This window comes from Asterias amurensis, chromosome 10 (assembly GCF_032118995.1).
Source record: "Asterias amurensis chromosome 10, ASM3211899v1".
Classification (NCBI taxonomy): Eukaryota; Metazoa; Echinodermata; class Asteroidea; order Forcipulatida; family Asteriidae; genus Asterias; species Asterias amurensis.
Window position 1 is genome coordinate 4,286,445 of NC_092657.1, and position 27,749 is coordinate 4,314,193.

General features: G+C 40.3%; 1 protein-coding gene across 2 annotated transcripts; it reads left to right on the forward strand.

The window, feature by feature from the left end:
* LOC139943116 (integrator complex subunit 11-like) lies at positions 1 to 27,607 on the forward strand. Of its 2 annotated transcripts, XM_071939934.1 has the most exons (23): positions 1 to 115; positions 1,324 to 1,335; positions 2,276 to 2,361; positions 4,823 to 4,896; positions 5,926 to 6,037; positions 7,569 to 7,628; positions 8,836 to 8,892; positions 9,449 to 9,547; positions 10,200 to 10,234; positions 11,289 to 11,369; positions 12,718 to 12,840; positions 13,601 to 13,655; positions 14,273 to 14,368; positions 16,338 to 16,368; positions 16,501 to 16,682; positions 17,640 to 17,677; positions 18,158 to 18,282; positions 20,020 to 20,130; positions 20,784 to 20,848; positions 21,096 to 21,223; positions 22,149 to 22,218; positions 23,469 to 23,522; positions 25,871 to 27,607. In XM_071939934.1, exons 1-23 carry the CDS (start codon positions 88 to 90, stop codon positions 25,937 to 25,939), a joined length of 1,791 nt encoding a protein of 596 aa, XP_071796035.1. In that variant the 5' UTR covers positions 1 to 87; the 3' UTR covers positions 25,940 to 27,607. The 2 variants fall into 2 exon arrangements, with proteins under 2 accessions (XP_071796035.1, XP_071796034.1); XM_071939933.1 differs by lacking the exon at positions 16,338 to 16,368 and having other exon boundaries at positions 16,470 to 16,682.
* Positions 27,608 to 27,749: the final 142 nt, after the last annotated feature.

Sequence of the window (27,749 nt, forward strand, 5' to 3'; positions counted from 1 at the left end):
TTGACGTTTTTTAGTCAAACTTTGTTTTCATTTCCGAAAGAAGCTGTAGAAAAACGCATTTTCCGAGCAGATTTGTCGTAGTTTTTCATGGCAGAGATTAAGGTAACCCCCCTGGGTAAGTAGCCATTTTTATCGTTATTTTGTGTTTCTAGTTCTGAACAAACTAAGAGGTCAACAGAGTTAGAAATACTAATAGGAGCCCGCACAATTTCGAAGTTTGTGTAGTCAACTCAATGGTAAAATGAATAAGGGCATAATAACTAAAAAAGAGAAATTGTGTTGTCGACTAGAAGTGGAAAGTTAAGTCTGTACCCACTTACATGGGTGTTTTGGACGTTCATGTTCGTACACTTAAGTTAGTAAGTACAACTAATATTTTATTTACATTGTTTCTCACAATTCAATGTTTTATATTTTTATACTAATTTATTTATCCACATTTCTCCATTTGTTGATTGCTAACATAAACAATACATTAACATTCAATTTAATAATTTTAAGTAAGTTTTGATGCTATTATTATTTTGAGCAACTTCCAATACTATTACTAGTAGGGACTGGAGAAAGTCGACTGCAAGAAATTCTTTAATACAGCTAGAAACACCAGTACGAGGGGCCACTCTCTTAAATTGTACAAGTCGACTCTCAACAAAAACATTGCGTGCAGAAGGAACTTCTTTTCACAGCGAATAATTAATGATTGGAACAGTCTCCCACACAAAGTAGTAAATGCCAAAACAGTGTCAACATTCAAGAAAGAGCTTGATGCCTATTGGAAGGAATCAATGATAGGATATGGGGTCACAAAGGCATAAGCCTAAACAATTTCTCCCATCAATCGTAAGTAAGTAAGTAAAGTAAAGTAGTATCCAGTGCCTTTAAAGCCATTGGACACTTTCGGTAAACAGAATTGTCCAAGGCCCACACTTTGTGTACCACAACTTATATATAAAATAACAAACCTGTAAAAATTTAGGCTCAATCGGTCATCGGAGTCAGGAGAAAATAACGGGAAAACCCACCCTTGTGTCCGCGCGTTTCACTGTGTCATGACATGTGTTTAAAATAAATCCGTAATTCTCGGTATCGAGAATTGATATTGTTTTAATGTTTATTTATCTCAAAAAGTAAAGCATTTCATGGAACAATGTTTCAAGAGAAGTCTTTCACCATTACCTTCTGTAAACCCTGTGAGTTATTTGTAAACCTGTGAACTTAAACAAAAAAATTCTGTACCGAAAGTGTCCAATGGCTTTAAGTAAATAAAGGCTTACATGTGGCTATAATACTTAAAGCAAATTTTTCTTTTTATTTATTCAACAGGTGCCGGACAGGGTAAGTTAATAATTTTATTTTTCTGGATAATTAATATTCTTATTAAAAATGTGCCTGACTCTAAACAAATCATCATATATATATGCAACCTAATAACCCCTTTGGTGTCTTTTGTTAGAAACCCTCTACTAAAAGTAAAATACTTCTTTCAACACGCAGTCACAGACTTACATTTTTATTTTCGTGCTAGCCAGGAGCACTGGGTCCAGCGCCAGCTCTTAATTAAGGGCCCAGACACATTTTGATTGCACACGCTTTGTGATCATGGTGATGCTCAATGTAAAAAGTGCACAACCTTTTGTTTTTTATTTTTCTTCGCACCTTGCACCGTCTACCAATGACTTCACCAACGCACCATCAAAGTTTAGGTTATTATGTGAGCTATAGGGATTATCTACTCTTGACTCAAGATGCACTCTTATGAATCCATCCACGTTTAGCGAGCTGACAGCAGGTACCGACCAATATCTGGCTGCAGCATTCGCCCCCAGACACCAACCATCAGAAATATGAGAAAGTATATATGCATGAATCAATTCTCAGATTCAAGTTAGTATGTAAGACAAAATCGTTCCACAGAATGCATGCTATAACCATCACCACCTGTATAACAAAAGCTTACGGAAAGAAATGTTCTTTTGGGGTCATTACTTTGGGTGCGTTCGATTAGCTTCCCTGGGTTGACCCTGCTGGCTTACTCGGGTGAGCCTCTGACAAGAGCTAATCGAACGATTACACTCGCCCTCTCGTGGTGACGTCATGCACCTCGGGTCACCCCCAAGTGACCCACTCCACAAGCAGGAGGCTGACCCTGGTGAGCCCCTGGAATGATGTCAAAGCTATTCGAACGCACCAGGGGCAGACCGGGGTCGACCCAAGGAAGCTAAACGAACACACCCTTTTATTAACTGTGTTCTGTGATTATTTGTCTTGGTTCTAGATGTCGGCCGCAGCTGTATCTTGGTCACCGTTGGTGGAAAGAACGTCATGCTGGATTGTGGAATGCACATGGGATTCAATGATGATGTAAGGTTTAGCCGTTTGTCGACATTCAGCATGCTCTTTTAACCCTTTCGGCCCCAACTGTGCACTATACCCTGCTTGAGGCCCAATAAGCAATTTGTAGTATGGTGGACACACTATTTGGTTTGGGTAAAAAAAATTCTGTCATGTATGTAGACACCAAAACCAACTGTCATGTCTGTAGACACCCAAACCAACTGTCATGTCTGTAGACACCCAAACCAACTGTCATGTCTGTAGACACCCAAACCAACTGTCATGTCTGTAGATACCCAAACCAACTGTCATGTCTGTAGATACCCAAACCAACTGTCATGTCTGTAGACACCCAAACCAACTGTCATGTCTGTAGATACCCAAACCAACTGTCATGTCTGTAGACACCCAAACCAACTGTCATGTCTGTAGACACCCAAACCAACTGTCATGTCTGTAGACACCCAAACCAACTGTCATGTCTGTAGATACCCAAACCAACTGTCATGTCTGTAGATACCCAAACCAACTGTCATGTCTGTAGACACCCAAACCAACTGTCATGTCTGTAGACACCCAAACCAACTGTCATGTCTGCAGATACCCAAACCAACTGTCATGTCTGCAGATACCCAAACCAACTGTCATGTCTGTAGACACCCAAACCAACTGTCATGTCTGTAGACACCCAAACCAACTGTCATGTCTGTAGACACCCAAACCAACTGTCATGTCTGTAGATACCCAAACCAACTGTCATGTCTGTAGACACCCAAACCAACTGTCATGTCTGTAGATACCCAAACCAACTGTCATGTCTGTAGACACCCAAACCAACTGTCATGTATGTAGACACCCAAACCAACTGTCATGTCTGTAGGCACCCAAACCAACTGTCATGTCTGTAGACACCCAAACCAACTGTCATGTCTGTAGACACCCAAACCAACTGTCATGTCTGTAGACACCCAAACCAACTGTCATGTCTGTAGACACCCAAACCAACTGTCATGTATGTAGACACCCAAACCAACTGTCATGTCTGTAGACACCCAAACCAACTGTCATGTCTGTAGACACCCAAACCAACTGTCATGTCTGTAGACACCCAAACCAACTGTCATGTCTGTAGACACCCAAACCAACTGTCTTGTCTGCAGACACCCAAACCAACTGTCATGTCTGTAGACACCCAAACCAACTGTCATGTCTGTAGACACCCAAACCAACTGTCATGTCTGTAGATACCCAAACCAACTGTCATGTCTGTAGACACCCAAACCAACTGTCATGTCTGTAGACACCCAAACCAACTGTCATGTCTGTAGGCACCCAAACCAACTGTCATGTCTGTAGACACCCAAACCAACTGTCATGTCTGTAGATACCCAAACCAACTGTCATGTCTGTAGATACCCAAACCAACTGTCATGTCTGTAGATACCCAAACCAACTGTCATGCCTGTAGACACCCAAACCAACTGTCATGTCTGTAGATACCCAAACCAACTGTCATGTCTGTAGACACCCAAACCAACTGTCATGTCTGTAGACACCCAAACCAACTGTCATGTATGTAGACACCCAAACCAACTATCATGTCTGTAGACACCCAAACCAACTGTCATGTCTGTAGACACCCAAACCAACTGTCATGTCTGTAGACACCCACCCTGACAACATATTATCAAAATATTAAAGAACTGAACAGCAAGCTAGCCCCCTCCAAGTACAAATCACCCCCCTACAATGTCGCCCCCTGCCAGAGTCGCCTCCTGACAAATTTTCCCCCTTAGTAAGTTTTGCCAAATCCACAAGTGACCATGCATTCTCTTTGATGCGATTTTAAAAAACATCTTGAGACAAACGTGTAAAATAAGTTAACTAACTCAGAGAGAGATGTAATAACCTCACATTAAGCTTGGGCGATATCGATTTGTTTTATTCACGATATATCGCCGACAATATATCGCGATATTCGATATAATCGTGATTAATTAAATTTGACATCATCAGTCTTCAAACTCCCAGTGAAAGTTGTAGATGAGACAGTCATAGCATAAGAGAGGTGTTCTAATGACCTATTCTTTTGGTTTCACTCCAAACCTATGGGGTGCAAGATGTCTCAGCTAACAAATACATCGCGAAATTTAATCGATATTGCGATATATCGCGATTAACGCGATATATCGCGATTAACGCGATATATCGCGATATATCGATATTTCGATTAAAACTAAATCCATCTGATATCGAAATCGTTTCCAAATTAATATCGCGATATTCGATAATATCGTGATATCGCCCAAGCTTAATCTTGAGACAAACGTGTAAAACAAGTGAACTAACTCAGAGAGATGTAACAACCTCACATTGAGACCCTCAGCAGAGTTGATCACAAATGCTTTGAGAAAGTACCCCAGGTCGGGTTTGATTGGTAAAGCCGTTTTCAATAGCTATTTGTGTAATTATTCGTTTGTACTTTCAGAGACGATTCCCTGATTTTTCCTACATCACAAGAACAGGACGTCTCACAGAACACCTTGACTGTGTTATTATAAGGTAAAATAAGAAAGACTGAAAGGTGTGTTTGTTGTTTGATCAATACATAAATGTATTAAAGATGCTATGTCAGATTTGTTGCCGATTTGACCCAAAAATTTGGATGTAAAATTCAATAGGTACTTTGATGGGGGTCGAGAAAGTTACAAGCTTTCATTTGAGCCATTGCTAGTGAAATAAAGTACTCAAAATTAGTTTTTGTCGGGATCCCGACAATATATCACGTGACCAAGTCTTATGTGTTTTATAAGAAATGTTTTAATTATTTGGTCATGTTTCCTGACCATTAAAAGTAAAAAGTTTTAAAAACAATTGTTAGAGCGGGTGATACTCTTTGAAATACCATTCACTCAAACAAATCTATTTCTTAATGTTTGGGGCCAAAAATCTGACAGCATCTTTAAGGAATTGATCACTCACTTACTTGGTCGCCCACAGGCGCGCTCAAAGGAATTGATGGGTGCACATTTTGATGAATAAATGTATTTATTCATTGATTGGTTAAAGGCAGTGGACACTATTGGTAATTGTCAAAGACTAGCCTTCACAGTTGGTGTATCTCAACAAATGCATAAAATAACAAACCTGTAAAAATTTGAGCTCAATCGGTCATCGAACTTGCGAGATGATAATGAAAGAAAAAATACCCTTGTCACACGAAGTTTTGTGGGTTTAGATAGTTGATTTCAAGACCTCAAGTTCTCGAATCAAATTTGTGGAAAATTAATTCTTTCTCGAAAACTATGGATCTTCAGAGGTAGCCGTTTCTCACGATGTTTTATACCATCAACCTCTCCCTATTACTCGTCACCAAGAAAGGTTTTACGCTAATAATTATTTTGAGTAATTACCAATAGTGTCCACTGCCTTTAATTGATGCATTAGAAAAATTTAATGTATAGATAGACCAATGTATTGACAATGATAGATCAAGGTATTGATACATCAATATTTTGATAGATCAATGTATTAATATTGATGCAATAACAGCCAATTAAACAGGTTATTTAATTTCCGTTTCTGCTCCAGTCACTTCCATCTTGACCACTGCGGTGCTCTTCCTTACATGAGTGAAATGGTTGGGTTTGATGGACCGATCTACATGACTCAACCCACCAAAGCCATATGCCCTATCCTACTGGTAAGATAATATCTAGATATCTTAAGGTTTTTGATCTTCAGGGGTTTAAAGGCAGTGGACACTATTGGTAATTGTCAAAGACTAGCCTTCACAGTTGGTGTATCTCAACAGATGCATAAAATAACAAACCTGTGGAAATTTGAGCTCAATCGGTCATTGAAGTTGCGAGATAACAATGAAAGAAAAAACACCCTTGTCACACGAAGTTGTGTGCGTTTTTTAGATGGTTGATTTCGAGACCTGAAGTTCTAAATCTGAGGTCTCGAAATCAAATTGGTGGAAAATCACTTCTTTCTCAAAAACTATGTCACTTCAGAGGGAGCCGTTTCTCACAATGTTTTATACCATCAACCTCCCCCCATTACTCCTCACCAAGTAAGGTTTTATGCTAATTATTATTTTGAGTAATTACCAATAGTGTCCACTGCCGTTAAGGTTTATGGGGGTTTTTTGGGTTTTTTTTACAAAATTGTGGTCCAATGACTGAATTGCATTTTGGATTTACAATTTTAAAAGACATTCAAAGCACACAAAATAAGATAATCAAACGTTCTACATGTTCTAAACAAAAGGTGAAAGTTTGCCAGCGGGCATCAAAACATGACTTTAAAAAAAAAAAAAAAGGGGTGTAGGGAAGGGGAGGGAGGGAGGGGTGATAATTGGGGGTGGATGTATTTATATTATATCTACGTTTCTCATGGGTTTTTAAATCTTGGGTAATACAGATTGAGAAAAATTATTTCATTTCATTTATGCTGGTTAGGAACCCCAGAAAAGAATAAAAACTGTCGTCTAGTTACTGAATCACAATTTCTTGATTTGTGTAATTCATAATCATAGACGTTAAACCAATGTTTGTAAGAGAGAGATTGGCTGTTGCCAGCTTGGTGTTTATATCCCCCTTGTGGGAGTTTGCCGAGTTCCCTTGATGGGAAGATCATCTAAACAAACAAACAAACAAACAAAAGCAAACTTTACTACTGTACTAACCAAGTACCTAATGAATGAAGTTTCAGTTATAAGATGTGGGAGGAAATTACCTAGAGAATTGTTCAAGGGAAAATCCATGCAGTCAGGTAGGGACTGAAAACCCAAAATACAATACAGTGCACCGGCCTGATTGTGGAAGGCGAGGAAAGATACCACTACGCCACTAGAGGGCGCACTGACCTATATACGCGACCCGGCATGCGCGCTTGCGGCCATATTCTAAGTTGACAAAACAGGCATCGCACAGCGTGTGTTTGTGCGGCCATTTTGTAAGTTGACAAAACAGCATCGCGTAGCGTTCAATAAACACAAACTCCAACGTGTGTTTCATATTCAACGCTCGTGTCTCCTTACGGTCCCGTCGCGTTTGTGCAAGAAGCATCACCAGTGCGCCCTCTAGTTCTTATACATGCATATAACTCTATGCACTACACCAACTTGACTGCCATAATTGAGGGTTGGGGGGTTACAAAACTGGAATCTTTTACATTTTGGTCATGCCTTGAAAATTTATTCTGCCTTTTTCAAATTTGACTTCCAGGAGGACTACCGCAAAATCACAGTGGACAGGAAAGGAGAAACAAACTTCTTCACATCAGCTGTAAGTAGCTAAGACCCTACTTTGCAGTTTTAGCGCTGGGATTTGTTGAACCTTAAGAGTCTATAATTTGTTTGTATCCTTACACAGATGTGTATTAAAGACACTTGACACTATTGGTAATTGTCAAAGACCAGTCTTCTCACTTGGTGTATCTCAAAATATGCATAAAATAACAAACCTGTGAAAATTTGAGCTCAATTGGTCAACGAAGTTGCGAGATAATAATGAAAGGAAAAATACCCTTGTCACACGAAATTGTGTGCTTTCAGATGCTTGATTTCGAAACCTCAAAATCTAATTCTGAGGTCTCAGAATAAAAATTTGTGGAAAATTACTTCTTTCTCGAAAACTATGCTTTATACTATCAACAGCTCCCCATTACTTGTTACCAAGTAAGGTTTTATGCTAACAATTATTTTGAGTAATTACCAATAGTGTCCACTGCCTTTAAGCACTGTTTTTGCTCGGTACCTTCACCGAGTTCAGGATGAAAAAAAATCCTCTGGCAACTCACTTGGACATGCTTTGAACCCACCCACGACCTTTTCATTGCTAGAGCAGATGTCTTACCACTAGACCATGCTAGCCTAGTGCTTAAAGGCAGTTTGAATCTATGTTATCAGCTGGTATCGCAGCAATTTGAAAAACCATGTTAGTTATTGCATCAAATCATTGCTTATGTACCATTTGGATTCGAACTGCCTTTAGCAGTTTTGGCAATGGGCTAGCTCGGCGGTCTAGTTGGTGAGATATCAGGGCCCAATTTCATGGCTCTGCTTACCGCCGAATTCTGCGCTTACGATCATGCTTCCCCGCTTACGTGCAAGTTTCTGTGCTAGCCTTGTAAGCGTAAAATGCCTAGTAACGTGGAGTACGCACGCGCATAAGCCAAAATTCGCTGCTAAACTGTGAAATACGCTTGCCGTAAGCACAGAATTCCCTGCTTCCGTAAGCGCCGATTCTGTGCTTACGGTAAGCAGAGGCATGAAATTGGGCCCTGCTCTTCCAATGCAATGGTCGTGGGTTTGGTTTGCCTGTTGATTTTGTTCACACAGAACTGTGGAAAGCACTGAGTATACAGTGATCAATACACATTAGTGTAATGGTAAAACAAATAATATCAAACCCTAATGCAAAACTAACATGTATTAAATTTGTGGCTGTCATTAACACATACATAAATTGCTTTATTTTGATCACTTTTCAGATGATTAAAGATTGCATGAAGAAATGTGTGGTGGTCAACCTTCACCAAACAGTTCAGGTAAGAAATCAAACAATTCATCTTTTTGGGAGTCAAAATATCTCGTTTGCATGTTTTTATGCACGATTTAGATTCCCAAAATGGCGGACATGATTGTCACATGTGAGTGCGCTGCACAATGTGCAAGGGTCTGTAGTAAGCTTGGGCGATATTGATTTATTTTATTCACGATAATCCTTAATCGCGATTAATTAAATTTGACACCATCTGCCTTCAAACTCCCAGTGAAAGTTGTAGAAGAGACAGTCATAGCATAAGAGAGGTGTTCTAATGACCTATTCTTCTGGTTTCACTCCAAACCTATGGCGTGCAAGATGTCTCGGCTAGGAAATACATCGCGATACTTAATTGATATTGCGATACTTAATCAATATCGCGATACTTAATCGATGTTGTGATACATCGATATTTCGATTAAAACCAAATCGATCCAATATCGAAATCGTTTCCAAATTAGTATTGCGATATTCGATAATATTGTGGTATCGCCTAAGCTTCTTCTCAAACCGTTTGTAATCCAATAAGATACAAATAATTCATGTTTGATTATTTCTAGGTTGATGATGAATTAGAGATCTCTGCATACTACGCCGGTCATGTCCTGGGTGCGGCCATGTTTCGTATCAAAGTCGGCTCACAATCGCTTGTCTACACAGTGAGTAAAACCTAATTCATAAATACCTCAGACAGTTTCGCTATTCCTATTGGTGGAGAGCGCGTCACGTGGTTGTGTAAAAACCTTTGCTTATGACCAGTAAAAAGTGTTGAAACATGGGCGAGCTTGCAACTGTTCTTCTTAGACAGTTTCTTCATTCCTATTGGTCAAGAGCATCACGCGATACGCGCACAGCATTCCCTTATAAGGAGTTTTTTACCCGAGGGTGGCGGTGGGGTTTACCATTTCATAGCTGGAGGGGTGTTGTGTTGAAAGAAATCATTGAACAATTATAATTTTTGCCACAATAAACCACTAGTTGAAAACCTCTTTACCACACATTGATTCCCTTATTTTATAGGGCCAGAGCTTTTGCAGCAGCAGCAGCAGCAGAATTATGGAATAGTCTTCCGGACAACACAAAACAAGCTCAAACAGTGAATTTATTTAAGACAAAGTTAAAAACCCCTTTATTTTTTCAATAGCCTTCAGTACTCTTTTCTGTATCAACTAAATTGGTTCACAAAAATGATTCATTATTACCATGACAGTTGATAAGTTTCTTGAAAATGATTCTTGTTTTGTAACTACCCTAAAATCTGTTGCTGTACTAGGCAAATTTTGTAATTAATTTGCCTTTGTTTATTTTCAGGGAGATTACAACATGACACCTGATCGACATCTTGGGTAAGTATGAATATTAATAATTATTCATTATTTTGTTATTATTACATATTTCTGATAATAGAATTAAAGGCAGTGGACACTATTGGTAATGACTCAAAATAATTATTATCATAAAACCTTACTTGGTAACGAGTGGGAAAGGTTGATAGTATAAAACATTGTGAAAAACAGCTCCCTCTGAAGTAATGTAGTTTTCGAGAAATAAGTAATTTTCCACAAATTTGTTTTGAGACCTCAGATTTAGAATTTGAGGTCTCGAAATCAACAAAATCTGACAAGGGTGTTTTTTCTTTCAATATTATCTCGCAACTTCGACGACCAATTGAGCTCAAATTTTCACAGGTTTGTTGTTTTATGCATATGTTGAGATACACCAAGTGAGAAGACTTGTCTTTGACAATTACCAATAGTGTACAATGTCTTTAAGTGTTCTGGGTTCTTTTACATGCACTACTAATCCCTGTACTTGTAACATATGGCTTAATGTCCCAATAGAAAGCCAAAGCATTTATGGTATTAAAAGTATCTTGCTCAAGGACAAAACTCTGCTGCCAGATTAGTCACCCTTACGAAAAAGTCAGAACACATAACACCCATCATTCGCTCTCTTCATTGGCTTCCAATTCACCAACGCATCCACTTCAAAATTCTTCTTCTTGTGTATAAAGCTGTTCATAGTTTGGCTCCGGTATATCTCCAAGACCTCATAGCCCTTCATTCTTCTTCACTTTCATCAGCTACTCGACGCCTTCGCTCTTCAGAAATTGCTCATTTTCAGCTTTCCCTGGGACCCCGCACCATGACACGCTGGGGATTTGGTCTTTTCAGTCATACATGTAGCTCCAACACTTTGGAACAAGCTACCCAACCACATTCAAGCAGCTCCTTCATTGGACACTTTCAAATGTCAACTTAAAACCCATCTGTTTTGTCAGTCTGGTTATAGCGCTTAGAAACATCCGTATTTAGCGCTCTATAAATGTTGTAATTATTATTATTATTTTATTAAGTGTCCTGACGGGACTAAAAAATAAGTTGTTTTTTTGGTCTGCAGAGCTGCGTGGATAGACAAGTGTCGACCGGACGTCCTAATCACAGAATCTACATACGCCACAACGATCCGAGACTCAAAAAGGTAGGGGAATGTGACACTGTTAATTGTTATGCCCTGTGGCTGGCAAAGCCATTGAAGGGGCATACTGTTTCAGATGTGCCCTACCATTGGTGTTCGTGACTGAGTAGGTATTAATATTCAGATCGGGAACCTATAACAAAATAATAATAATAATAATAATACCCGTTTTTATATAGCGCTGTTCACACCCGTAGGGCGTCCCAAAGCGCTTCACATTATTACCCCTGGTCACTGAGCCTTAATTCACTCCTTAAACCATCTCAGCTCCCTGGTGGGGAGTAGGCAGCCTGTGCAACATTAATATGCGCTACTCGGCTAAATCAATCACAAGAACCACCTCTGCCCTCACAGGTACCCATTTACCCCGTGGGTGGAGAGAAGGAATTAAAAGTGTCTTGCTCAAGGAAACTCTGCTGAACAGAAGCATCAGAGCTTTGCTGAACAGAAGCACCAGAGCTTGAGTTCGGTGCTCTTATCCGCTCGGCCACGACACCCTACAAAGTGGTGGGGAAAGGTCCACAGTTTGAAAGTGTGTACAAAACCGAAGGGAGGCTGTTGCCAAAAAGTACAAACAAAAGAGGGACGATAGACCTTTATCATGGTGCAGCCATCTTGAGTTTCTCCCATTGGTATCAATGTTACCAAACCGAGGCTGGAAGTACAAAATAGTCTGGCTCCTATTTGCAAAATGATTGTTAGCATTCAATATTGTGATTTGATACGTGGAACATGACCAGGATGGAGGCAGCATGATGAAGGTCTATAGGAAGTTCCTGATTGCAGGTGTTAACTCACTTGTGGTCGAGCGGTTAAGAGCACTGAATTCAAACTTTGGTGTTTCTGATCAGCAGAGTGTGTGTTTGAATCCCCAGCCGTGACACTTGTGTCCTTAAGCAAGACACTTAACCATTGCTTCGTCCTTCGGATGGGACGTTAAGCTGTTGGTCCCATGTGTTGTGTAACGCATGTCAAAGAACCCAGTGTACTTTTCGAAAAGAGAAGGGGTTCGCCCCGGTGTTCCTGGCTGTGGCTGCTGTATGCGCCGTAGCACCTTGTAAACCCTTATAAGGTGCTAAATAATTGGGTCTCAAAATTCATCACTGCAATTACCTATCGTTGTGAAAGTTTGTATACATGTATACTCAGCGCCTTGAGTATCTTGTTACGTAGATACGTGCGCTGTATAATACCTCGATATTATTGCATGTTTGTGTGGAAGTGTTTTGAGCTTTACATCAGAGAACTAAAGAGTTCCACGCAAGGATTTGAAACGGCCATGGCTCAATACAAGAAGCAGTATACAGTGACCTTTTTTTGTTAACTCTACAATTCTCACTTCCACCCGTAGGTGTCGAGAGCGAGATTTCCTTCAGAAGATCCACGACTGCATCCAGAAAGGTGGCAAGGTCTTGATCCCAGTCTTTGCCCTCGGCAGGGCACAGGAGCTCTGCATACTCGTTGAGACATTCTGGTGAGCTTTTAAAGGGAAGGTACATGTACACGTTTGGTAATTACTCAAAACAAATATTAACTTAAAAACTGACTTGGTAACGAGCATTGGAGAGCTGTTGATAGTATAAAACATTTTTGGAAACGACTCCCTATGAAGTAACATAGTTTTGGAGAAACAGGTAATTTCTCACTAAAATAATAAAATACTTCTAGCTAGAAGTCTTTTATTCCTATCTGAAAGCACACAAACTCGTCCAACAAGGGTGTTTTTTCTTTCATCATTTTCTCGCAACTTTGATGACCGATTGAGCCCAAATTTTCACAGGTTTGTTATTTTATGCTTATGATAGGACACCAAGTGAGAACACTGGTCTTTGACAATTACCAAACAAGTACAGTGCCTTTAAAGGCAAAATATACATTTGGTTTGTGGTACTGTCTGATTGTTATATTAATTTTTTATTTTTACCCTTACATCGATGTGTGTTAGCACTGTATACTCAGTACTTTCCTTGTGGAAAAAAAATAGGCAAATTACTCGAGTGGGATTCGAACCCATGACCCTTGCAATTCTAGAGCAGTGTCTTTCCAACTAGACTACCAAGATTGACCGGTAGCAAGAGGCAGTTCAAATCCTGTGTTTTTGCAGTGGGTACCGCAAAGATATAATAGATGTTACATTTAACATCTTTCATGTCCAATTGCTGTTGTTTTTATGTGAGTTTGCTATTTAAAAATATAATTTTTCCTGGTGTAACCTTTTTTCTTTTTGTACACAGGGATCGCATGAACCTTACAGTACCAGTTTACTTCTCACTCGGACTCACAGAAAAGGTATTCCTTACTTTATTTCTTGTTCAACGCTTTTGTTCGCCGACTGGTCGCTAGCAACCGGTTTAAATCCCTTCCAAAAATTAGTTGTGAAACGAAAAGAAAGACAGTTTTCAGAATGGAAAACAGCGTGCTATTGTGACCTTTGTTTTCTACTTTTTTTTTTTTTTTGGGGGGGGGGGGTTGCATTTGCAAAAGAAACAAGTTACAATATAATGTGTACACATGATCAATTTATCACCAAAGTAAATGGTAATGCAATGTTATCGGCCCAATGACCAGGGGCTAATTTCATAGAGCTGCTTAAGCAAAAAAATCTGCTTAAGCACGAAAATAGCTGGCTTTTTTTACACATGTTACTGGCCAAAATGTCATGTCATGTACATTGCTTGAGACTGGTATTTAGCTGTTGATTACTTAGCATAACAATTGAGTGGGGTCTTGGCCGATAATCTGACTTTACTAAGCAAGGAATTTTTTGCTTAAGCAAAAAGTTTTGCTTAAAAAGCAGCTCAATGAAATTGGGCCCAGGGCACTAGTGTTATAAGCGCATTGATACGTTATTGTAAAATGAGCTATACATGTATGAGAACTAGTTATTATTATTATTAAAATTGCAGGCCAACCACTATTACAAGCTGTTCATCATGTGGACCAATCAGAAAATACGCAAGACTTTTGTCAAGAGGAACATGTTCGACTTCAAACACATCAAGGTAAATTTGTTTCCCTCCCATTATTTTGTGTAAATTTTCAAAGAAAACAACAGTTTCTGGATGCTTCGAGATTCAAGGTCTGAAATCCTGCAATGACAATTTTTTTTTTTTACTTTTGCTTTTGTCGATGGCCTCTCCTCATTCTATTGTATTGCCCAAAGAACAAACACAAATTAAAACAAATAAATAAATAAGTTTATGTTGAAGTTCTCCTGGAAAACCAACTTTCAAACTATTATTATATCTATCTGTAATATTTTTGATGGATGAAAGTTTTTTATCGGGACAATGAATATTAACTAACTCAGTGCTTTCCCGAGATCTGTGAAAACAAATTACAGGCATTACGTGGGTGGGATTAGAACTCATGACCTTTGCAATTCTAGAGCAGTGTCATACCAACTAAGCTATCGAGATTGCCCGGTGGCTAGAGACAGTTCAAATCCTATTAGCAGCGGGTACCTCTAACAAATTGTATTTTTGGGGGTTAATTCCAGGCCTTTAATCGGGCGTACATCAACCAGGCCCCATGGTTGTCTTTGCTACACCGGGTATGCTCCACGCCAGCCCTTCGTTTAAGTTACATATATATCTCTAACCTCTTTGGTCAATTTTCTTTAACCCCAGGCCTTTGACCAGGCATACATCAACAACCCAGGCCCCGTGGTTGTCTTTGCGAAGCCGGGTATGCTCCACGCCAGCCTGTCTTTTAAATTACATGTATCTCTAACCTCTTTGGTTAATTTTTTTAACCCCAGGCCTTTGACCGGGCATACATCAACAACCCAGGCCCCATGGTTGTCTTTGCGACACCGGGTATGCTCCACGCCGCCTGTCTTTTAAATTACAAATACATGTATCTCTAACCTCTTTGGTCAATTTTCTTTAACCCCAGGCCTTTTGACCGGGCATACATCAATAACCCAGGCCCCGTGGTTGTCTTTGCGATGCCGGGTATGCTCCACGCCAGCCTGTCTTTAAAATTACATGTATCTCTAACCTCTTTGGTTAATTTTTTTAACCCCAGGCTTTTGACCGGGCATACATCAACAACCCAGGCCCCATGGTTGTCTTTGCTACACCGGGTATGCTCCACGCCAGCCTGTCTTTCAAATTACATGTATCTCTAACCTCTTTGGTCAATTTTCTTTAACCCCAGGCCTTTGACCGGGCATACATCAACAACCCAGGCCCCATGGTTGTCTTTGCTACACCGGGTATGCTCCACGCCAGCCTGTCTTTTAAATTACATGTATCTCTTACCTCTTTGGTCAATTTTCTTTAACCCCAGGCCTTTGACCGGGCATACATCAACAACCCAGGCCCCATGGTTGTCTTTGCGACACCGGGTATGCTCCACGCCGCCTGTCTTTTAAATTACAAATACATGTATCTCTAACCTCTTTGGTCAATTTTCTTTAACCCCAGGCCTTTGACCGGGCATACATCAACAACCCAGGCCCCATGGTTGTCTTTGCTACACCGGGTATGCTCCACGCCAGCCTGTCTTTTAAATTACATGTATCTCTAGCTAACCTCTTTGGTCAATTTTCTTTAACCCCAGGCCTTTGACCGGGCATACATCAACAACCCAGGCCCCATGGTTGTCTTTGCTACACCGGGTATGCTCCACGCCAGCCTGTCTTTTAAATTACATGTATCTCTTACCTCTTTGGTCAATTTTCTTTAACCCCAGGCCTTTGACCGGGCATACATCAACAACCCAGGCCCCATGGTTGTCTTTGCGACACCGGGTATGCTCCACGCCGCCTGTCTTTTAAATTACAAATACATGTATCTCTAACCTCTTTGGTCAATTTTCTTTAACCCCAGGCCTTTGACCAGGCATACATCAACAACCCAGGCCCCATGGTTGTCTTTGCTACACCGGGTATGCTCCACGCCAGCCTGTCTTTTAAATTACATGTATCTCTAGCTAACCTCTTTGGTCAATTTTCTTTAACCCCAGGCCTTTGACCGGGCATACATCAACAACCCAGGCCCCATGGTTGTCTTTGCAACACCGGGTATGCTCCACGCCGGCCTGTCTTTTAAATTACATGTATCTCTTACCTCTTTGGTCAATTTTCTTTAACCCCAGGCATTTGACCGGGCGTACATCAACAACCCAGGCCCCATGGTTGTCTTCGCAACACCGGGTATGCTCCACGCCGGCCTATCCTTACAGATCTTCCGCAACTGGGCACCGAATCCCCTCAACATGGTCATCATGCCAGGATACTGCGTCGCTGGGACCGTCGGTAGCAAGGTCCTGAGTGGGGCAAAGAAGATTGAGCTGGAAAACAGACAAGTGGTAGGTAGACTTAAGCACAAATAGCTGCTGAGCACATCAAAACTATGCTTACCAGAATTAGGTCGCCAGCCAAACTATTATTCATTGTGTACAGTCTGGGACTGGTATTCTGTTCATTTCGACTTAAAGGAACACGTTGCCTTGGATCGGACGAGTTGGTCTGTGAAAAGCGTTTGAAACCGTTTGTTATGAAATGCATATGGTTAGAGAGATGTCTTAAAAGTAGAGTATAATGATCCACACAAGTATCACTCGAAATTTCACGGTTTTCATTTTACGTCGCGAACTAACACGGTCGGCCCTTTATGGGAGTCAAATTTTTGTAAAACAAAAACCACACAATTTCGAGGCATATTTGTGTAGGCCATTGTATTCTACTTTTACAACATCTTTCTAACCATGTGCATTTTATAACAAACAGTTATACCACGCTTTTCAAAGACCAACTCGACCGATCCAAGGCAACATGTTCTTTTAAAGGTTGTGGGTACTTTTTGTAACACAAAACACTATGTCCACAGATTGACATCAAACTTACACCGTTTGAAGATAATGATGGTAGAACATAGAAAGCTTCCCTGAAAATATTACTTGCTGAGGTGCTGTAGTTTTTGAGAAATGAGTAAAACAATGTCATGTATTTCCCGCCTTCGTGCATCACCAAGCTAATCCGCCGCCCAGTACTTAAGCAGCATGCAGCATCAGAGTCCAGCATTCTCCAGAAGACGATCAGAGCATACTGATCGAAACGTCGAGTTAAACCAACGGTTTTTTTCAGAACCACCCCAACTCATTTAGAGAATAGTCATTACATGGTGTTACCGCAAACTCTTCTAAGTCATGAAAAATACGTTTTTACGTGCTAAAATAGTTTTCATAGTACATAGACCCTTTAAGCAGCTCTTTGAATCTGGGCTGGCCTTATACGTATTCTTCCCTTTCTCTCTTTGGACACAGATTGATGTCAAACTATCCGTACAGTACATGTCTTTCAGGTAAGACCATCAAGTTTTATCAACCACTTTTCACTCGACTGAATTAGGGTTAAAGAACATAATTTTTTACACAAATGTATTTGAAGCACTGTATATTTAGTGTTTTAGTGAGTTCTGTAAAAAATCCATTTCGACATTGGTGATACAATGTACAGTGTAGTGCGCATTTTAGTTTTGTACTTACACGCAATTTGAAAAAATAAATCCAGGACAGGTACTTGGACATTCATAAAATAAATAAATAATAATAATAACTCTTATATAGCGCATTTCACAATAACTGTATCAATGCGCTTTACATTAGTGCCCTGGTCATAGGGCCAATAACATACCTCAAGTGTCACGACCGGGATTCGAACCCACACTCCAGTGACTTAGCACCAGAACTTGAATTTGATGCTCTTAACCCGTCGGCCATGACACTCTACAATTGTTTTATTGTTTATTTTTGATAATCTCTACCATTTTTTTGACAAACAGCGCCCACGCCGATGCTAAGGGCATCATGCAGCTGATCCGGATGTGCGAACCCAAGAATGTACTCTTGGTTCATGGAGAAGCCAAGAAGATGGAGTTTCTCAAACAGAAGATCACTGGAGAATTCGGTAAGGAAATGACTCAACCCTCCTACTGTGTGACCTACTAATATAATCCGCTGTTGGTTGTGCTGAATTATAGATAAACCATGCCAGCCTAAAATCATGTTGGGAATGTATACACACTATAGTCAACCCTCCTACTGTGTGACCTACTAATATAATCCGCTGTTGGTTGTGCTGAATTATAGATAAACTATGCCAGCCTACAATCATGTTGGGAATGTATACACACTATAGTCAACCCTCCTACTGTGTGACCTACTAATATAATCCGCAGTTGGTTGTGCTGAATTATAGATAAACTATGCCAGCCTACAATCATGTTGGGAATGTATACACACTATAGTCAACCCTCCTACTGTGTGACCTACTAATATAATCCGCTGTTGGTTGTGCTGAATTATAGATAAACTATGCCAGCCTACAATCATGTTGGGAATGTATACACACTATAGTCAACCCTCCTACTGTGTGAGTTACTAATATAATCCGCTGTTGGTTGTGCTGAATTATAGATAATTCATGCCAGCCTACAATCATGTTGGGAATGTATACACACTATAGTCAACCCTCCTACTGTGTGACCTACTAATATAATCCGCAGTTGGTTGTGCTGAATTATAGATAAACTATGCCAGCCTACAATCATGTTGGGAATGTATACACACTATAGTCAACCCTCCTACTGTGTGACCTACTAATATAATCCGCTGTTGGTTGTGCTGAATTATAGATAAACTATGCCAGCCTACAATCATGTTGGGAATGTATACACACTATAGTCAACCCTCCTACTGTGTGAGTTACTAATATAATCCGCTGTTGGTTGTGCTGAATTATAGATAATTCATGCCAGCCTACAATCATGTTGGGAATGTATACACACTATAGTCAACCCTCCTACTGTGTGACCTACTAATATAATCCGCAGTTGGTTGTGCTGAATTATAGATAAACTATGCCAGCCTACAATCATGTTGGGAATGTATACACACTATAGTCAACCCTCCTACTGTGTGACCTACTAATATAATCCGCTGTTGGTTGTGCTGAATTATAGATAAACTATGCCAGCCTACAATCATGTTGGGAATGTATACACACTATAGTCAACCCTCCTACTGTGTGAGTTACTAATATAATCCGCTGTTGGTTGTGCTGAATTATAGATAATTCATGCCAGCCTAAAATCATGTTGGGAATGTATACACACTATAGTCAACCCTCCTACTGTGTGACCTACTAATATAATCCGCTGTTGGTTGTGCTGAATTATAGATAAACTATGCCAGCCTACAATCATGTTGGGAATGGTTTTTTTTATGCAAGTCGCCTGACACACAAGGCCTGAAGGCCACTTCAAGGTGTGGGCTGCAATTATTTTTTTCCAGAGGCCGTTGCCACCTACTCCTAGGGCTGAAACAGGGTTATCCCTGTCACAGTCCATAAGAATGTACATGTAGGCTTGGGTATCTTCAATTTGAAGCCTAGCCGGTAGAGCAGAAAGCATTACCTCCCCAATTTTACATAGCAAGTGTCACGACCGGGATTCGATCCCACACCCTGCTGATCAAACACCAGTTCTTGAATCCGGTGCTCTTAACCGCTCGGCCATGACACTGCCACATGACACTGGTTAAAACAAAGCAGTATTGTTAAGATTTATATCCATGTTAATTCTTCTATGTGTGTTATGATCCTTTTATATGGAGGCACCTTGTAAATGTTATTTGTTATGTTTAGGTGTCCAGTGTTATATGCCAGCCAATGGGGAGATTGTTACCGTAGAAACCAAAGCAAACCTACCAGCTGATGTGTCTCTCAGCTTACTGAAACGTAGCATAGCTGTAACAGGTAAATATTCTTAGATGTTTAGGAAAGTTTCTGTTACAAATACGCCAGCTTTTATGATAAAACTTTAACCAACTTTGCCCTAACCCCAGCGATCCAAGCTTCAATGCGATATGAATCTTGATGCCACAGGGCTGTTTTCGCAGCGAATGTTTCGCAGGAGTTGAGCACATTTCAACTGTTGCAAATTATTCATTGCGAATTTGTGTCGTCAATATTCGCATCGAATTCGCATTCGCAGCAGGAAGTATGAAGCGGGCTTTAGTCTTTAGACCAAGGGGAGACCCAGACCCACCACCCATTTTATCTTACAAGTAGCACACAGGAAGTTCAGGGGGCTTCATCCTCTAGACAAAGCATCCAAGGGGAGACTCGGCCCACTACCCATGTATTTGACATGTAAGACCTAGCCGTCGATTTCACAAAGAGTTAGGACTCGTCTTATCTCGAATTACGAGTAACTCGTCCTAACTTTGGATTGATCTTAAGGTCTGCATGCTACAGTGCAGGGTTGGGATTCGTCCTGAATCCTAAGATTAGTCTAAAGTTAGGAATAGTTTTGTGAAATCGACGGCTGGCCTACTATCCATCTAACTTGTGCCCCTTGAACCCAAAACGTACCTATCTTTAACTACATATGATTTTTGTTTCTCAAGGAGATGCTCTTAAAGATGTCAAGAAACCCAAGATCCTCCATGGAGCTGTTACCATCACAGGAGATGTAAGATAAGATGATCCTCCCCTTTATGTTAATTTATTCAATCCATGTCTGTCATTCATTCAAATATCGACCAATCAGAATGGAAAACTACTAATTGGGTCCCAATATGCGCAAATTTCAGCAAACCAATTTTTTAATTTTTTTTTTAACTTTTACAAAACAAATTCACCAAAATCAATAAGAAAAAGAAAAAAAGTGTTCCAAATTCACAGTAGTACTTTTTGTTTTGTTTGTTTTTTATTTATAGAAAGTCTTTTTGGAGGATCCATCCAGAACGATGCAGCAGCTTGGTATGTCTGAGCATGAAATCAGATTCACCTCAACAGTGACCATCCCCCAAATGGGAATGGAGGTGGTCCAGAAGAAACTCAAGAGGTATGTGTTAAGCACTGATCACCCCTTACTCCATGAACAGTCCATTCTAGTGCGGGGGTGAGGCCAGCTTAAAATATCAAAATACACGCCCAGTGCACTCATCAGATTCTTTGCTCAGTTTCATAGAGCAGACAATGCTGAGCAACAACTTTCTGCTAAGCACAATGGAGCAGAATAGACTGTATTGAATAACCCCTTTGTTGCTATGAAAGTCGCCATCTTGTAGGGCACACCGTATGTGCGTCCAAACGTGTACATCATCGAACCACGCAGCACGCAACATTCCCAGTTTGATTTCTACGACACATGCACGCACACACGCACGCACACGCGCACAGACGCCATGTTGTATGTAAGGCAGATATTTGAACGGTGACACCATATTCAATACGGTCTATACCAGTTACGTCAAGAAATGCAAGAAAGGAGGTTTAAAGTCAACTTGTTTATTGAAAATACATTGACAAATTTTCTTTCAATACAAATTTCAACCTTTTTTTAATGTTATTTATCAGGAAGGAATTTGCCAATATAAAATAAGATATATTTTGGAATTTAACAAAAGAAACATTTTTGAAAATTTCACCCCTGTTGGTCTGTTTTGGCTTGTTTCTCCATGCTGATATTTTTGACAAACAACTCATTTAGCTTGATTGCATCAAGTATAGTGAATGTTTTTAGATGCCCTCGTTGTGATGAAGTGCTGCAGATAAGCCGGGTTCATACTTCCTGCGAATGCGAAGCGAATGTTGACGTCAAAAATTCGCAACGAATAATTCGCAGCAGTTCAACTCACTTGCGAATATCGCTGTGAAAGGAGAGTTGTGACATCAAATTCACGTCAAATTTTGCATTCGCATGAAGTATGAACCGAGCTTTAGAACTACCACATACTATAATGATTTGTACTTCGCTGTCTGTGTAGGAGATTTCCTCAACAGAGTGTTCAGCTGACGTCAGATGGCTCCATCCTGGTGGGCTCTGCACTCGTCAAGGTGAGAGGACTCCCCTCATAAAAATCATCCCAATCAAGTACCATAGAGGGCGCTCTTTACTGAGGGTTCATGTGTGTTGTTTGTTTTGGACGCCCCTCATACAAATCTTCATAATTGTGTGTCATAGAGGGCGCTCTTTACTGAGAGTTCGTTTGTTTTGTTTGTTTTGGGTTTTTTACACACCTGCCAACTGTCAGTGTTAAAAGTTTCTTGATACGATTTGTGAAATTGAGGAAAAAAAGGGGGGGGGGAAAGAGAGCGCTATTTCATCGGCAGTTGGAGACAATTTAAAGGAACATTACAGAATTGGTTTGTCCTAACAAAACAGTTGCTGGCAGTGTTAGCACTCTATGTAGTCCACCATATGCATAAACTGACAAACCTGTAGAAGTTTGAGATCGATCGGCCATCTTGGTCACGAGAGAATAGTGAAAAACAGATTACAAATTTCGCATTGAATCGATGCCAAAATAAAAATGAATAAAACGCTCCCTGAGCGATAAACTCCAAACGCGAAGTTAGATTATTTATTTCTTATCAAATATGACATTTCAGACAGAAATATTTCAAGAGATGTTTTTCAACTATCATCATCATTAGACCATGTAAGTTTTATGTAAATCGGTGATCTTCACGATTTTTGTTTCTTACCAACTCTGTAACGTTCCTTTGAGAAAGGGGAGCAAGAGGATACAACTAATTGGGCATACTTCTAGACCACTCCTTTAATTTTCTCAACTCCCTGGGGAGTATACGTTCCCAATCTGCTTAAATCAGAGCCAAGGTTAATCCAACTGTCTCCACCCTCACATGTTCCCATTTATACACCTGGGTTAAGAGAAGCAATTATAGGGTGCGTTCGATTAGCTTCCCTGGGTCGACCTCGCTGTGTCACTCGGGTGAACCCCAGACAAGAGCTAATCGAACGACCACACTCGCCCTCTCGTGGTAACGGCATGCACCTCGGGTCACCCCCAAGTAACCCACTCCACAAGCAGGGCACTGGGGGCTGAACCGGGTGAGCCCCTGGAATGACGTCAAAGCAATTCGAACGCACTGGGGGTAGACCGGGATCAACCCAGGGAAGCTAAACGAACACACCCACTGTCGGGTGTCTTGCTCAAAGACACAAGTGTCATGACCAGGATTTGAACCCACACTCTGATGACTTGGCCACCAGAACTTGAGTGTCGGAAGCTAGACTCACTCTGCCATGATTTAAAATGTTTTACAAATATTTTTGTTCTTAGGTGTCTAGTGAGGGAGAGGATGCATTGGATCTCCTGGTCTCATGGCCATATCAGGTATGCCTTCATTTCTACTTAAAGCCATTGGACACTTTCGGTAAACAGTATTGTCCAAGGCCCCACACTTCGTGTATCACAACTTATATATAAAATAACAAACCTGTGAAAATTTAGGCTCAATCGGTCATCGTAGTCGGGAGAAAATAACGGGGAAAACCCACCCTTGTTTCCGCACGTTTCGCCGTGTCATGACATGTGTTTAAAATAAATTTGTAATTCTCGACGAGAATTGATAATTGTTTTAATGTTTTCTCGAAAAGTAAAGCATTTCATGGAATAATATTTGAAGAGAAGTCTTTCACCATTACCTTCTGTAAACTCTGTAAATTATTTGTAAATCTGTGAACTTTTTTTCTTTTTTTTCTGTGCCGAAAGTGTATAATGGCTTTAACCTAAATTTCCCCCAAATGAATTTAAGTAATAAACCACAAGGGAAAAAGACTAGGTAAATTTTAAATGATTTGGGGTTGGAATGAAGAAAAATTTACCAGAACGGGATTTGAACCAACAACCTCCGGATTAGTGCGCCAGCCATCCATTTCACCAAACTCTTCCTAACCTAGGATTAATCTTAGGACTTAGGACGAACTAAGTTCCGTATCTATAGACGTTAGGTCGCATTGAACCCATCCTAAGTTAGGACGAGTTACTCATACTAACTCGAGATAGGATTAATCCTAGCATTTCATGAAATCGGCTGCTGTGCCCTGACCAACTGATATATCCAGGCCTATGTTGGCAGTCTCCCTTATTTTTTCAATGTCTTTGTTCGGGGCTTTTCTCAAACCTCGGCTTAGGCTCCGGCTCAGGCTTTGCGTGCTGATGTCAATCAGCAATACGCGCTGAAAATGCAGGTTAAGGCAAAGGTACGTACACAGTGTGCGGAGCCTAAGCCTGAGCCGGAGCCCAAGCCGTGGTTTGAGAAAGGCCCCAGGAATCACACGTAAGTGTATGAACAACCAGGGAAATAACATTTCTCAGATAATGTATTCCTATATGGGATTGTTTTTGGGAGATACGTGCGCTATATAAGACTTTGATATTATTAATAGACCCAGTGCACTTGTCGAAAAAGAGAAGGCGTTCACCTCGGTGTTCCTGGTTTGATTGGCAGCATATTGCACCTTGTAAACCATTACTTGGTGCTAAGGGAGCGTCTCAAAAGTCGGGCACGTTCCTAGCGCAAAAGAACGTTCCTGCGGGCATATGCCCGCAGGATCGCAACATCATGACAAAGTATACGCGGAGCGTTCTAAAAGACCGGTCCTGTGGAACGGACAAAAGCGGCGGGGATACTCTTGCGATCCAAAAAGAACGTTCCTACCGTTCCGACTTTTGAGACGCTCCCTAAGTAAAAGTCTATGCTTTTGACCTGCATAGACATATTCACCCCAAATTTTCAGCAACATCTGAAAAAAAACAAATGCTACTACCTTTTTAAATGAAACTTACAAATGTTAGTTTTATTGTATACTACATTTATATTGGATTGAAATAATCGAATGGTTTCAAAAAAACAAAGATGTACTTTGCCGTTAAGTTATAATGAATGAAAGGCCTCTGAACTGTTAAAGCCATTGGACCCTTTCGGTTCAGAAAAAAAAAAAAAAAGTTCACAGATTTACAAATAACTTACAGGGTTTACAGAAGGCAATGGTGAAAGACTTCTCTTGAAATATTATTCCATGAAATGCTTTACTTTTTGAGAAAACAGCAAAACAATATAAATTTTCGTTAACGAGAATTACGGATTTATTTTAAACACATGGCATGACATGGCGAAACGCGCGAAACAAGGGTGGGTTTTTCCGTTGTTTTCTCCCGACTCCGATGACCGATTGAGCCTAAATTTTCACAGGTTTGTTATTTGATATAGAAGTTGTGGTACACAAAGTGTGGGCCTTGGACAACACTGTTTACCGAAAAGGTCCAATGGCTTTAACCGGTGTGGCGGTTTCAGTGTTCCGCCGTGTTCAGTTTTCCGGGCGACGTAGTCGGACATATCAGCACGTTGTCCGAACGGTTTTAGCATTCCGGCGTGTTCAGTTTTCTGAGTGACCTGTAACATACCTCCGCGAGTACCCTGGCGAGTACTGTAGTTCTCTCAGCAGTGACCCCAAATTGTTTATATTCAGTTCTTTTATGTGTAGTCACATAATCTCTTGCCCCATCTTTACCATGTATTCATGGGTACAACTTTAGGCAGGTCACACTCTGCTTGCATAAAAAACAACTCATACGATCACCGGGATCAGGGATAAGTTTGGAGAGCTTCTATTCAATCGGGAATTCTGATCAAACTTAATCATTTTCTTCTTTCCTTCTTGCTTGTTCCCCGACTACAGGATGAAGACCTAGGCAGCTCATTGTTCACCATCTTACAACATGGGTTTGCATCACATGTCGATACGTAACGCCTACAAATTGAAGAGTTTTTTATATTTAAACCATCATTGGAAAGATACAATCTTTCTGTTTCCATTGTTAACTTGGATATAACCATTTGCCGCTCCAGAGGTGTTAGGCATTTCAGATCTTTTAACTCCATTTTGCAGAGACTGCTTAAAAGCAACCTTTTTTATTTCCATCATTGGAACGAGCCAGTGTTTCTATTTGCAACTATTGTAAACTTGGGTAGTGAGGGTAAACATGGACAAAACTACAGTATTATAAGAAATGACCTTTCGGGGCTTGGTCGACTTAAAGACAGTGGACACTATTGGTAAATGTCAACGACTATCCTTCACTTGTGTACAAATATCTCAACATATGCATAAAATAACAAACCTGTGAAAATTTGAGCTCAATCGGTCGTCGAATTTGTGAGATAATAATGAAAGAAAAAAACACCATTGTCACACGAAGTTGTGTGCTTTCTGATGCTTGATTTTGAGACCTCAAATTCTAAACTTGAGGTCTCAAAATCAAATTCGTGGAAAATTACTTCTTTCTCGAAAACTACTCCACCTCAGAGGGAGCTGTTCCTCACAAAGTTTTATATTATCAACCTCTCCCTATTACTCATCAAAATCAAGAAAGGTTTTATGATAATATTTGTTTTTAGTAATTACCAATAGTGTCCACTGCCTTTAAGTCACCAATAGAAAAGAAGCAGGGGTACGAGTGTAAGGAAGAGGTTAAGTAGATTTAAAGGAAGGGATCGTTAGAAAAAAAGTGTTAATAGATCGTGCAAGCCTCACCTTATTGGAACATTTTTGAGACCACTCATACTGCTTAAGAAGAAACTCGCTCACTTTAACAGGTCCCAATGTTCAAACACATGTACTTGCACAGTCTATAGCCTTGCAGAGTCTATAGCCTTGCAGCTTGTCCAAAAATGTCTTAATCCTCTTAAAAAGCATGTATGCTTCAAGAAAGTTTGAAATTGTCAAAGTTTTGTCTATTTTTAAATAGCCCTATTATATACATGTACACAAAGAACGTCAAAATTCAGTTAATAATAAAAAAAAGATTAAAAAAGGAACAGCGTGCTCAGAACTACGTAAACTACAGAATATCACCATGCCCCAATTGCATGGCTCTGCTTAGAATCAGCATTTACAGAAGCAGGGAACTCCTCACTTACAAATAGTGTATTTCACAGGTTTAGCAGGGAGTTTTTGCTTGTGTGTGTGTGCGTGCTCCACTTTACTAGGTATTCGGGCACGACGGATCATCAGGACTCGTTTGAAGGGCAGTATGAGAAAGCATTCCATGTGACATTTGTTCTGACTCACCAGGAGGCAGGGACGAACGAAAGGGTCCGGGCTAGCGCAGAAATTTGGTGCTTGCACAGTAGGCGGAGAATGGTGATCGTAAGCGGAGAATTCGCCGGTAAGCAGAGCAATGAACTTGGGTCCTGGAGTGGAATTCACAAAGAGTTAAGATTAGTCTTATCTCGAGTTAGGACGAGTTACCCGTCCTAACTTAGGACTAGCTGTACATTTTTGATATATCTTAGGACTAGTCCAAAGTTAGGACTAGTCCTAACTCTTTGTGAAATCGACCCCTGGTCTGTCTGCTGCCACCTAGCATGGCTTCGTCTACAGTTATCATGGAGACAATAAATGATATAAATATGACTCATTTTGTGTATTTCCGAGTAGTTTTTTTAATTTCTTGATTTGGTTTTCTTTTGCTATCTGTGGTCACTGTTTATATCGACTAACTTTAGATAAAGTCTCACCCATATATGCCTACTCAAACATGTACATAAATTTTACA